This window comes from Hipposideros armiger, unplaced genomic scaffold (assembly GCF_001890085.2).
Source record: "Hipposideros armiger isolate ML-2016 unplaced genomic scaffold, ASM189008v1 scaffold_129, whole genome shotgun sequence".
Lineage (NCBI taxonomy): Eukaryota > Metazoa > Chordata > Mammalia > Chiroptera > Hipposideridae > Hipposideros > Hipposideros armiger.
In genome coordinates, this window is record NW_017731479.1 from 3149463 (window position 1) to 3162650 (window position 13188).

The following is a 13188-nucleotide window of genomic DNA, read 5'->3' on the forward strand; positions in this document are numbered from 1 at the left end:
CGCTTAAGAGTGTGAGTTCTGAGCAACAGCGGTTTGAGTCGGGCCTGAGCTGAGCTGCCACTGAGCTGCCAACAGGTGTCAGGATGGCTCAGCTAAAAAAAAAAAAAAAAAAAGCAGCAACATCACTTCCCCTCAGCTCTGATACCTGCCTGGCTCAGCTGTGTTGCTCCTGAAATGGGACAAAAATGTGAGTAATGCACACTCAGGACCACCCAAGGAAGCCCCCTTCCCTACTTATTTACCTTCTATTATTAAAAATGAAAACAATTCATTTCCAGAGGATAAGGAGCGGGGCTGTGGTGGTTTTCAGGATTTTAACCCACCTCCTTCTTGGTTTTCCTCCCAGCCTCATTTCCCTGAGCTATCCGTTCAGAACGATTCACAACTCACTGGGCTCTTTCCTCTCATTGGGCTTGATGCAACGGATGTACGAAGGTTCCTTGGAGATGAGAATTTCCAGAAGGCTGCTCAGGCTGTTTTTAAACTGAGTCCCCACCTGCAGGGAGAGGAAATGAGCGAAATAGACATTGCTACTCCCAGTTAATGCTGAGAAGACTGGCTGGGGTACAAGTATGCAGTGAGCGACGTGTAGGAGCCAGCATCACCTCCGAGCCCATCCCCCTCTCCCCCTGTTCCCTTGTTACCAAACTTCCTTTATGACACACATACTGTAAGCTCTTTCTTTATTCAATGGCACTTTCCTATACCATCCCCCACTAGATCATAAGTCCCATGAGCTCAGGGACCTTGTCTGTTTTAGTCTTGCTAAATCCACAATAGTTGCTCAGTGCATGTCTGCAAATGACCGCACTGATTGCTAACCTTGGAAAGTTTATATTTAGTAGACGGTGCTAGAAAGCAATACTTCCAGAAAAAGGGGAGGAAGGACTTAAAAAGTGTAGGTAGCCAGAGGTAACTGCACTCTCTGGGTGATTTTTGCTGCCTTTCAATTTTGCACAGGCATTTTCCCCACTCACTGTTGGCGACCTTCTCCGGTTTTCTAACTCGGCCACCAGGAAGCATTCCTTCAGGATGCCGTTTTTGGACGTGCACAGCACCTGTAAGGAAAGGGAGATGACAACCACATTTGCTGCTGCAGGCGTCATTAAGGGGTATTTAGGTAAACTCACACAAGTGTGCACAACGGACCAGTCATTTGCTTCGGGGGCACTTGAAGAAGAAGAGGGGAAAAACACAAACAAATGTGGAAGGAAATGTTTAAATACTATATCCACTGCTATACCGAGTTGATGAGGTAATTTAGCTGTTTTTCCTCTGACATGATGAAGCCATAATGGCTTCCAATCCAGCCCAGCCACTACAGGGTAAATAGTCTCCTTAAGAATGATCTCCAGGGGCTGGCCGAGTGGCTCAGTTGGTTAAGAGCGCAAGCTCTGAGGAACAGGGTCACCAGTTCGATTCCCACATGGGCCAGTGAGCTGTGCCTGAGCTGAGCTGCCAACAGGCAGCCAGATGGCGACTAGGCTTGGAGCTGAGCTATCTGCATCCTCCACAATTAAGATTGAAGGACAACAACTTAGCTGTTCCCCTCCCCTAATTCCCCAATAAAATCTTTAAAAAAAAAATGATCTTCAAAGACATACAGATGGCTAACAGAGCCAACAGATATATGAAAACATGCTCAACATCACTAGCTATAAGGAAAATGAAAATCAAAACCACAATGAGATACCACCTTACAACTGATAGAATGGCTATCATCAACAAGACAAGTCATGGGGCTATAATGTGCAACATAGGGAATATAGTCAATAATATTGTGACAGCATAGTGTGGTGTCAGATGGTTACTGCACTTACGGTGATCACATCTTTAGGTATATAAATGTTGAATAGCTATAGTGTACACCTGAAACTAATATTGTATGTTAGCTGTATTTTAATAAAAACCTTCAAAAACAAAAAAAGTAGTGAAAGAGGCTATGATAAAAATAGGAAGGGCTGGCTGAGTGGCTCAGTTGGTTAAGAGCTCGCTCAAGAGTTTGAGCTCTGAGCAACAGCGGTTCGAGTCCCGGCCCAAGCTGAGCAGCCACTGAGCTGCCAGGTGGCAGGATGGCTCAGCTAAAAAAAAAAAAATAGGAAAAGGGTGACATTTGAGACACTCTGGTGACACCTTAGGCACAACCAATTCAACTATAAAAAGCAGCTCAGTGTGTTAACCCATTGCTCAGATAGAATCATCCTGGAAAATTTCCAGTTTGATACAGAGGGTGCCAAAAAAAATGTATACACATTTTAAGAAAGGAAAAAACTGTATTCACATTGTAATATTCAATATATACCAATAACAAAAGATGAATACAAGTCATGTTTGACTTCTGAAATTATAAGAGGTTCTCAAAGTGGTTACCATCAGCGTAATTTTAAAACAGTTTTTTTCTGTTTCTTAAAATGTGTACACATTTTTTTGGCACCCTCTGTATATCTTACTGATAATCTGTATTGCAGTTCCAAATAACTCCAGCCTGCCTGAAATAGTCCCCTTGCCTGGACAAGGTGACTCTGTTTCCATGGAAAACATGTAGAAAAAGTATGCAGATGGTGAAGCCAATCAAATTCTTGTGTTAAGTTTTAGAAATTTTATAACCACTGCGATGATCAGTTTGTATCTGGTATTTAAGGAATTTGAAATATTTAAGAGAATCTAACGTATTAGCCTTATGACTTTATTTTGAAATGATACATTGGTATTCGATTTGTGGCTTTCATTTGAAAGCTGTAAAATAATGGAATATGTCCATTAATAGTATTTGAATGTTTAAGAGAACCCAAGTTACTATGTGTATATAGTAGTTTTATTAGATTTACAAGAGTTAGTTAAGATGTAGAAAGATTTTACTTCATAGGTTTACAGCATTGTCCCAGTAGGCATTTGAAGTGTTTCAGAAAATAAAGTATATTAAATTTGTAAGGGTAGTTGAAAAATATTTTAGGAAACTTAATTGCATGTGTAAAGGCAATCAATTGTTTGAGGAAATTTAATCTTTTCTTTTTATTTTTATTGGGTAACAGTGTGTTTCTTCCAGGACCCATCAGCTCCAAGTCAAGTTGTTGTCCTTTAATCTTAGTTGTGGAGGGTGCAGTTCAGCTCCAAGTTCAGTTGCCACTTTCAATCTAGTTGTGGGGGGCTCAGCCCACCATCCCATGCTGGAATCGAATCGGCAACCTTGTTCAGAGCATGCACTCTAACCAATTGAGCCACCTGGCCGCCCGAAATTTAATATTTTTAAACTTATACATTAATTAAATATGAATCAAACAACAAAAAAACAATTGTTTTCATTTTTATATAAAAATCACTACTTTTACAAATAGAATAAGTAGATTTATAGGTTATGTTTGAAGACTTCTAAAAATGAAAATAAAATGTTCAACTTATAAAACAATTTAATTCAACACTAAAAATATTTTCCCTTATATCTATACACTGGAATATTATTCAGCCTTAAGAAGGAAGGAAATTGTGACACCTGTTATAGCATGGGTGAACCTTGAGGACATTATGCTGAGTGAAGTCAATCAGTCACAAAAACACAAATATTGTATGATTCTACTTATATGAGGTACTTAGAGTAGTCAAAGTCATAGAGACAGAAAGTAGAATGTTGGTTGCCAGGGGCTGTGTGACCTTGAGCAAGTCATGACCTCTCTGGGTCTCAGTTTCCTCATCCTCAGTTCATGTCACCCCAGTACATTCCCATGGCACCAGAACAACATCTCTACTCCTCCCTGGGGACCTCAGCCTTCCAAGCTCTCAGCCCCGTCTCCTAACACTACACCTCATTGAACACACACTGAGCTCCTCTGGGCCTCATGGCCTTTGCACATGCTGGTCCCTCTACCTGGAGTAACCCTGAGATATCCAAGACCAGGATCATTCTCATTCGGGTTTCAGCTCAAAGTCATCTCCACAGGGGTGTTTTCTCTGATCCTCTATGCTAAATTAAAAATGTCCCCCTCAACCACAGTTATTTTCTTGCTTATTTTCTTCATAGCACTTTCACTGATGGATAACCTATTTGTGTACATATACACTTTTTCTTGGCTACTGTCCTCCCTCCCACCCTGTTCACCACACGATGGAGCCCCATGTTCACCGCTGAAACTCCAGAGCTAGCCCAGTGCCTGCCACCCGGGAGGGGCACCACGCACACTTGAATGGGTTTATTGAGGGAAAGGTTCCTACAGGTGTTCGTAAATGGCTGTTCCGGCCATGACATGCTGGAATTCTAACACAACTCACGGAACAGAAAAATCCAGAAAGCCAAATCTACCCTAAAATCAGTGTCATGGGTGATATCTCCTAAATTTCAGACTCACCTCTTTCAGATGTCTGTAGAGGATATCACTGTTTTTCTCCAAGAATCCTACAAAACATCAAGTAAAAAAAAAATTTTGAATCAATGGCTTTGCCTAAAAATGCAATTCCTTCCCAATGGATTGCAAAGGGAAATCCTAAAAATAATCTCTTAGTGTTAGAGGAGAATTCTCAGCCTTGGCACTATGACATTTGGAGCTGGATAATTCTTTGTTGTGGAACCAGTAGCACCTTCTTCAGTTGTGACAACAAAATACGAAGGTATGACAATTAAGTTCGTGAACTTGTTGCAATGATGTTGCTAACCTTTTTTGATATCAGAGGGATTATTCATTATGAATTTGTACCAATTGGACAAACAGTTAACCAAGTTTACTATTTGGAAGTGTTGAAAAGGCTGTGTGAAAAAGTTAGATGAACTGGGCCGGCCAAGTGGTGCGTTGGTTAGGAGCTGGCTTGGGATGCCAGCGCTGAGCAGCAGGGCCCCAGTTCGAATCCCAAATGCGGGCCAGTGACACTGCGCCCTCTACAGCTAAGATGGTGAACAACAGCTTGACCTGGAGTTGGGCTGCTGTGAGTCCCCGGCGATGGCGTAGGCTGCAGCCCCTGCTGCAGTGGGCTGCCATAAGCTACCGTGAGTGGCCAGCAGCCAGCGTGAGCTGCCAAGAGCCACCGTGAGCAGCTGTCCAGGGGCCGGCGACTGATCTGCCTCACCCGGGAAGAACACAATGATAATATCAACATGGGCCAGTGAAGTGACGTCCTCCACAACTAGACTGAAGAACAAAAGGACAACTTGTCTGTTCCCCTTCCCTGATTCCCCAACGCTGTTCCCCTCCCCCAATTCCCCAATAAAATATTTAAAAAAAAAAGTTAGATGACCTGAACTTCTCACCAACAATTTATGATTCTTGCATCACGACAATGCACCAGCTTACACGGCACTGTCTGTGAAGGAGTCTTGTTTTGTTTTTTTAAGATTTTATTGGGGAATTGGGGAAGGGGAACAGACAAGCTGCTGTCCTTTTGTTCTTCAGTCTAGTTGTGGAGACGTCGCTTCACTGGCACATGTTGGTATTATCATTGTGCTCTTCCCAGGTGTGGCAGTCACTCACCGGCCATTGGACAGCGGCTCATGGCAGCTCACGAAAGCACACACCAGCTGCCGGCCAGCCCCACCACAGCCTCTGCCGTCGCTGGTGACTCATGGCAGCCCAGCTCCAGATCGAGCTGTTGTTCACCATCTTACCTGTAGAGGGTGCAGCATCACTGGCCCTCATGTGAGATCCGAACTGGGGCCCTGCTGATCAGAGGTGGTGTCCCAAGCCAACTCTTAACTAACTGAGCCACTCGGCCAGCCCCTGTGAGGGAGTTTTTAGGCAGTAAACAAATAACTGTATTGGAACACCCTCCCTTCTCACCTGATCTGGCCCCCAATGACTACTTTCTTTACCCGAAGATAAAGGCAATATTGAAAGGAAGACATTTTGATGACATTCAGTGCATCAAGGGTAATATGACGACAGCTCCGATGGCCATTCCAGAAAAAGAGTTCCAAAATTGCTTTGAAGGATGGACTAGGCACTGGCATCAGTGCATAGCTTCCCAAGGGGAGTACTTGGAAGGTGACCATAGTGACATTCAGCAGTGAGGTATGTAGCACTTTTTCTAGGATGAGTTTCACAAACTTAATTGTGTGATCTCATATGTTTCTAGACATTGCCAGATGTCCCTGGGGGGTAACCCCTCTCTGATTGAGAACCAGGTTCTCAGAACCAAGCTTATGACACACACATTATATTCTAAATCCCAATGAGCTACCATATGAATATACAGTCTCTTTGCTGAGTATTATAAACGGCCTAGTCCAGTAGCAAAGAACTATACATACAACGAATGACATCAAAACAATGGATGGGGCACTGAATTCAAGCCGCCAGGTGAGACCATGCAGACGGAGGAGAAAATCAGGCCCACCATTAAGAAAAATCAAACTCAAGTACCAGGGTTTGTGGTACCCAATGGCATCTTCATACAAAGGAAGACATGTCAATTCCAATGTTAAAAGTTGGTTTCAAGTACTCACTTAAAACCTAATCAGTTAATTAAATTAACAACTAAATGGCATTATAAAGTCAAAACCAGCTAAAAAAGACATGCATTAAAGATGTCTAAGATACAACTTTTTTAGATGACAATGTTATCAAAACTAACATTTTTATTGTGGTACAATATACATAACATAAAATTTACTATTTTAACTATTTTTTTTGTTTTTTTAAAGATTTTTATTGGGGAATTGGGGGATGGGAACAGTGCTGGGGAATTGGGGGAAGGGGAACAGACAAGTTGCTGTCCTTTTGTTCTTCAGTCTAGTTGTGGAGGACGTTGCTTCACTGGCCCATATTGGCACCATCATTGCACTCTTCCCGGGCGAGGCAGATCAGTCGCCAGCTTCTGGATGGCTGCTCACAGCAGCTGCTGGCCACTCACCCTGGATGCTGGCTACACACGGTAGCCCAAGGCAACCCACTGTAGCCGGGGCTGCAGCCTACGCGGTCACCAGCAACTCACAACAGCCCAGCTCCAGGTTGAGCTGTTGTTCAGCATCTTAGCTGTAGAGGGCAGTGTCACTGGCCCTTAATGTGGGATCTGAACCGGGCCCTCTGGTGTCCCAAGTCAGCTCTTAACCAATGCGCCACTCGGCCGGCCCCTTAACTATTTTTTTTGGATACAGTTCAGTAGCATTAAATGAAGTCACATTATTGTGCAATCTTCACCATGACCCATCTCCAGAACTTTTTTTCTTCCCAGACTAAAACTCTGTACCCCTTAAACACTAACTCTCCATCCCGACCCAGCCCCTGATAATCACTACTCTACTTTCTGTCTCTATAAATAGGACTACTCTAGGCACCTCATACAAGTGAAATCATACAGTATTTATTCTTTATGTGCCTGGCTTATTGCACTTAGCATAATGTTTTCACGGTTCATCCATGTTGTAGCATGTGTCAGTACTTCCTTTCTTTTTATGGCTGAATAATGTTCTATTGTTTTTACATACCACATTCTGTGCATCCATTCATCTATCAATGGAAACCTGGGTTGCTTTCACCTTTTGGCTATTGTGAATAATGCTGCTAAATACCTGGTTGTACAAATACCTGTTTGTGTCCCTGCTTTCAATTCTTCGGGGTATATACCGAGAAGTGGTGTAAACGAACTTTGACAGAACCTTTAACCCAACAATGCCACTCCTAGGAATTTATCCTATGTATTATATAATGTGCACAAATTGGCCAAGTGAAATTCACAAAGATGTTAAATGCAGCCATGTTTTATAAGAGACAAAAGATGGAAATGAGTGTCCATCAAATAGATGACAAAACACAGCCCTATGGGGAGGACCTGTAGCTTTCCAAAGAAATGAGGTAGAATCTATATCATTCCATGGAGAGTGGATGCAGATAGGGAGGTGAAAGGCCTGAATCTGCACCCCAGCTCTGCCCCTTACTAGCTGTGTGACCTTAGGCAAGTTACTTAACTTCTCTGAGCTCAGTAGCGCATAGATTAAAAGGTGGATAATAATGCTCCCCACCTCAATGGCTTCTGTGAAGTTGGAGTGAACAGCAGACAGAGGTAAAGCATCTGGGACAGTGCCTGGCCCAGAGTAAGTGCTCAATTAATGTTAGTTGGAATCCAAATGATCTCCACTATTCATTAATTTAAAAATGCAAAATAGAAAACACAAAATAACAAGAAACTGTTGGTTCTTGTGGTTACTTCAGGGGAGACAAAAAGGGGCTTTTAATTTTAGTTTTGTGCTATTCTGTGCTGGCAGCAATTTTTAGCCTTACATGTGCATTACTTTTATCTTTCAATAAAAATCAATAGATTATATGATAGAAAGATTTGTCCCATTTAAAATTCTCCTGTTTTATACCACTCTTTTTTTTTTTAAAGATTTTTATTGGGGAATTGAGGGGATGGGAACATTGCTGGGGGAGTTGGGGGAAGGGGAACAGACTAGTTGCTGTCGTTTTTGTTCTTCAATCTAGTTGTGGAGGATGTTGCTTCACTGGCCCAAGTTGGCACCATCATTGCGCTCTTCTCTGGCGAGGCAGATCAGTCGCCGGCTTCTGGACGGCCGCTCACTGCAGCTGCTGGCCGCTCACGCTGGCTGCTGGCTACACACGGTAGCCCATGGCAACCCACTGCCACAGGGACTGCAGCCTACGCCGTCGCCGGCGACTCATGGCAGCCCAGCTCCAGGTTGAGCTGTTGTTCAGCATCTTAGCTGTGGAGGGCAGTGTCACTGGCCCTCATATGTGGGATCCGAACCGGGGCCCTCTGGCGTCCCAAGCCAGTTCTTAACCATCGCGCCACTCGCCCGGCCTTATACCACTCTTTTTTAAGGGAAAAAACCTAATACATGTTATATTACTTTTTAAAGATTCTTAGAGACATAAACTTATTTCTAAATAAGAACCTAAATCAGAAGAGACAAAAAAATTTTTGAATATTTTGAAAGAAAATATTCATAGCAGCATTATTTGTAACAGCCAAAAAGTGTCAACAACCCAAATGCCCATCAGCTGATGACTGGATCAGCACAATGTGGTTTATCCACACAGTGGAATATTATTTGGCAATGAGAAGGAATGAAAACAGGCGAAGTGAAAGAAGTCAGACACAAAAGATCACATACTGTATGTTTCCATTTATAAGTAATATCCAGAATAGGCAAATCTATAGAGACAAAGTAGATTGGTTTATTGCCTAGGTTTATAGGGGATGAGGTTGGAGAAAAAGGGGGCTGACTGCCAATGTGTATAGGGTTTCTCTTTGGGGTGATGACACGGTCTAAAATGGACTGTAGTGATAGTTGCCCAACTATACAGTGAATATACTAAAAACTGTTGAATTGTACATTTTAAATAGGTGAAATATATGCGAATTATCTCAAAGTGGATATATAATACACACACACACACACACACACACATACATAGTAAATAAATTAAAAAAGACCTTTCAAACGGCATGCTTGCCTGTGGGGCTAGGGAACATTTGAGATGGCTGTGCAGCATTTTTTTCAGTGGACACAGAGGCACCTGCGTGGCTGGGACCTGTGCACCCAGGGCACTCACCTTTGGTGCAGTATGTGACCTCTCCGGCGTAGTGGAAGAGTTGAAATTCCATCCAGCCAATCCTCTTTCGGCCCATTGGATCCGCCAGCTTCCGGCTACAGCAAGACAGAAATAGACATGAGCTGAACCTTTCTACTTCACAGTAACAAAATGCACTGATACATAAAGCCGAATGAGAGAGAGTTTTGACAAGGTGTTTAGGACCACGATAATCTCCTGAAGGCCAGCACTAAAATCGATCCACCTACAGCAGCTCCATGAAGCCTTGCTGCCTATTTCATCTGGCTATAGGTCAAGGTCTCTCTAAAGTTAACCCTTCCTTCTCCTAAGCTCTGAGGAAGAAGAAAACATGCATGAGCCACAGAAACACATTTATTTGTACAATGAAGTAACTTCCATTTTTCTAGGAGAGCACTAAGAAATAATTTTACTACCTTATATTCTTATGATGTTGAGACTAAAATACTCATGAAATATTTTTCAGATTCTGGTGATTCATAAATTTTTTAATAACTTTTTCTTGCAATGCATATACATATATATTGACAGCATACATAGCCTAAGTGTATGTACAGCTCAATGATTTCTCTTGTTTCCATGTGTGTGTAATCTATGCACATCACCGCATGGAGTTATACTGTTATATTCTAATGGCCGTATTTTATTTCATTTGTGAATATACCACAATTTATTTTTCCATTCTTGATTCATTTACATATCCAATTCCATTTACTTATCCTTTCAATATTCTACAACAGGTTTGATAAAGCCACTACCATTTATTGAATCCTTACTATGGCCAACAATTGCTCGAGGTGATTTATGTCATTTACAAAGGTATATGGCAGATATATTACTATTTTTATTTTGTAGAAGGGGAAACTCAGATGCAGGAGTGTTGCTTGCCCAAGGTCGTGTGTCTAATGAGTGGCAGAGCTGGGATTCAAAACCAGGCCTTTCTAACTCCAGAGCATATGCTCTTAAATTCTCTCCTTATCTCAAAGACTTAAGTAAAATTTCTAGTTAATTTTCTGGGATGCTATAAATAAATGCTCTATGTTCGGATCTGTGTGGTGGTTATGTGGGTACATACCAATATAAAAATTCATTGGGTTGTACACTTCAGATCTACACATGTCACTGTATGTACTTTATACCTCATTTAAAAAAATTTTATTGGGGAACAGCCATGGTCATTGGTTACACATTGCTTTCATGCTACAATGGCATAGTTGACTCTTTCAGGGAGGGCGCAGCTCACAGTGGCCCATGCAGGGATCAAACCGGCAACCTTGGAGTTAGCAGCACCGCGCTCTAACCAACTGAACTAACCAGTCACCCCCGTATACCTCAATTTTTTAAAAAGACCATCTCGGGCCGGCCAAATGGCTCAGTTGGTTAAGAGCTCGCTCAAGAGTTTGAGCTCTGAGCAACAGCAGTTCAATTCCTGGCCCAAGCTGAGCAGCCGCTGAGCTGCCAACAGGTGGCAGGATGGCTCAGCTTAAATAAATAAATAAATAATAAATAAATAATAAATAAAAAGACCATCTCACACATGTGGACATGTCCAATATGAAATGACAATGAATAAAGCAAGATACAAAATCTTTAACAAAAATTCAACTTGGAATTCATTTGAGTTTGATTTTTTACAAGAGGTATGTATATACAGTAAGTCCTCACTTTACATCATCAGTAGGTTCTTGGAACTGTGGTAAAACAACATATAATAAAATCAATTTTGCCATAGGCTAATTGATATAAACAAGAGTTAAGCTCCTATGGCAGGCATCTCATCAATGCTATAACGAAATGACATTATTCGAGGATCTGCTGTATGTGATTTGGTGTACCATAATGTGCTCTTGGGGAGCTCTGCCCCAAGAAAACGGATGGATATCCAGTGATCTTCCTCCACGCAACAGCTTGTCAAATGAGATACATACGTTCGGAAGTGTGCGTGCTTGCCCACTTTCTCTTCCAGTTTCTGGAGGAAACTCAAGTCTGTAGCAGGACCAGGACGAATGCATTCTTCATCCTTCCAAAGAAAAAGAGAAGCCTCAATCCCTAGCACCACACTCCATCAATTCCAAGTTCAAATGCTTTCGCCAGCTGTGGCAGAATGTATTGGACTAACATACCGTCATCTCATACAAGTTCAAGTGAACCTTTCAGGGTTGGGTGACTAGTCCATCACACGTGCTCAGATTTTCAGGTTTGATAAGGGGACCATGGAACCAGAGAGACTGGACCTCTATGAGAAGTCAACTCTACCATCTAGCCGACGCATATTTCCAAAGACTTCTCAAGAATGCTCCACAGCTTCCATGACCAGCATACGTAAACACTCGACCTCATTTTTTCTTAACTACTCACTGCTGGCCAAGAACACATCCCCTTTTACTAGGAGCAAGCTCTCGTGGAAAGCAAGTTATAAAACCATTTGAGTCTAACCTTCCATATTTCTCAAGCGGTGCCTTTCTATTTCCTACTTTGGGTCTTCAACAATGATAGCATTTAATTGATCATCTTAAAAAATTAAGGATGAATCAATCGATGCTATAGCTTTTATTAAAAAAACAACAACAACAGAAACCTGGGTTAAAGTTGGTGAGACAACTCTTATAAAGTAACTTTGCTATGCTTTTTGATCTCATCTATGGAAAACCAAATGGAAACAAGTATTTATTATGAAAATATTTTAAAATACTAGCCTAGGAATCCACATGAACATTGCTTAATGTCAGTCCTTGCTTCCTGGAATGTGATTCTCCAATGTCCACAAGGCCTGTGCCCTCTCCTCCTTCAGTTCGTTGCTCAAATGTCACCTTCTCAGTGAGTCCTTCCTAGATCATCTTACCTAAAATAGAGCCCCCCTCCCCAGCACATCGAATCTTTTCTTTTTTCTCCATTGCACAATCCACATATTTTGCCCATTAACCTCTTTGTTGTCAGTCTCTCCATGCTCAAGTTTAAAGTCTCCTGGGTGCAGGGGTTTGGATCTGTTTTGTCCACTGCTGTGTCCCAAAGCATAGGGCACAATCCCGGAACAAAGTAAGCATTCAATGAGTATTTGTTGAATGAATAGAGCCTGAATATTTACCATGGACTCGGCACAGCTCTAAGCCCTCTGCATGTATTATCTCACTTAATTTGACCTCACAGCTCCCCTCTGAGGTAAGTGCTGTTATTGCTGTGCCCATTTAAAGAGAATGAAATTAGAGCTCAGAGAGGTTAAGACACCTGCCTAAGGTTGCACAGCTAGTAAGCAAAGGGGCTGGGCTTTGAAACCAGGTGGTACCCATGTTCCTGGCAACTACAGTCACCACCCATTAATGTCTCTGCTGTGCTTTAGCATGCTGGGTTCACACAGCAGTTAGGTAGGGTGGTTGGGGTGGGGCAGGAGAAGAAAGGGGACCAGTTATTTTCATTAAAAGTGAGGCAAACCATGGTGCAGATGATCCCAAATGAAAAGCAAGGCAAGGAAACCCCTTCTCATTTGGCCCTCAGGATTTATTTTAAAAATTGATGTTTGAACTGGAACAACTGTGGATTCAAGGACATTGATGGTCTCAGAAGTCACGACAGTTCAAAACAAGGTCACAGGCCTACCCTGAGGAACCTCAACTCAGACTCAATGGATGTTCTTTGGAAGGCCTTCCTTTATGCTTTTTGGCTTCCTGCTTGGTGTTATGCA

At 42.2% G+C, this 13188-nt stretch overlaps 1 protein-coding gene across 1 annotated transcript in view; it reads right to left on the reverse strand.

Moving 5' to 3' along the window:
* The window catches only part of MYO1H (myosin IH), an 81260-nt gene that overhangs the window by 23409 nt on the left and 44663 nt on the right, over window positions 1-13188 (reverse strand). The window contains exons 14-18 of the mRNA XM_019649063.1: window positions 11438-11529; window positions 9492-9586; window positions 4341-4387; window positions 978-1058; window positions 384-496 (exon numbers count right to left, since the gene is read on the reverse strand). Coding sequence (XP_019504608.1) covers window positions 384-496; window positions 978-1058; window positions 4341-4387; window positions 9492-9586; window positions 11438-11529 — 428 coding nt within the window. The remainder of the gene's footprint in view (window positions 1-383; window positions 497-977; window positions 1059-4340; window positions 4388-9491; window positions 9587-11437; window positions 11530-13188) is intronic.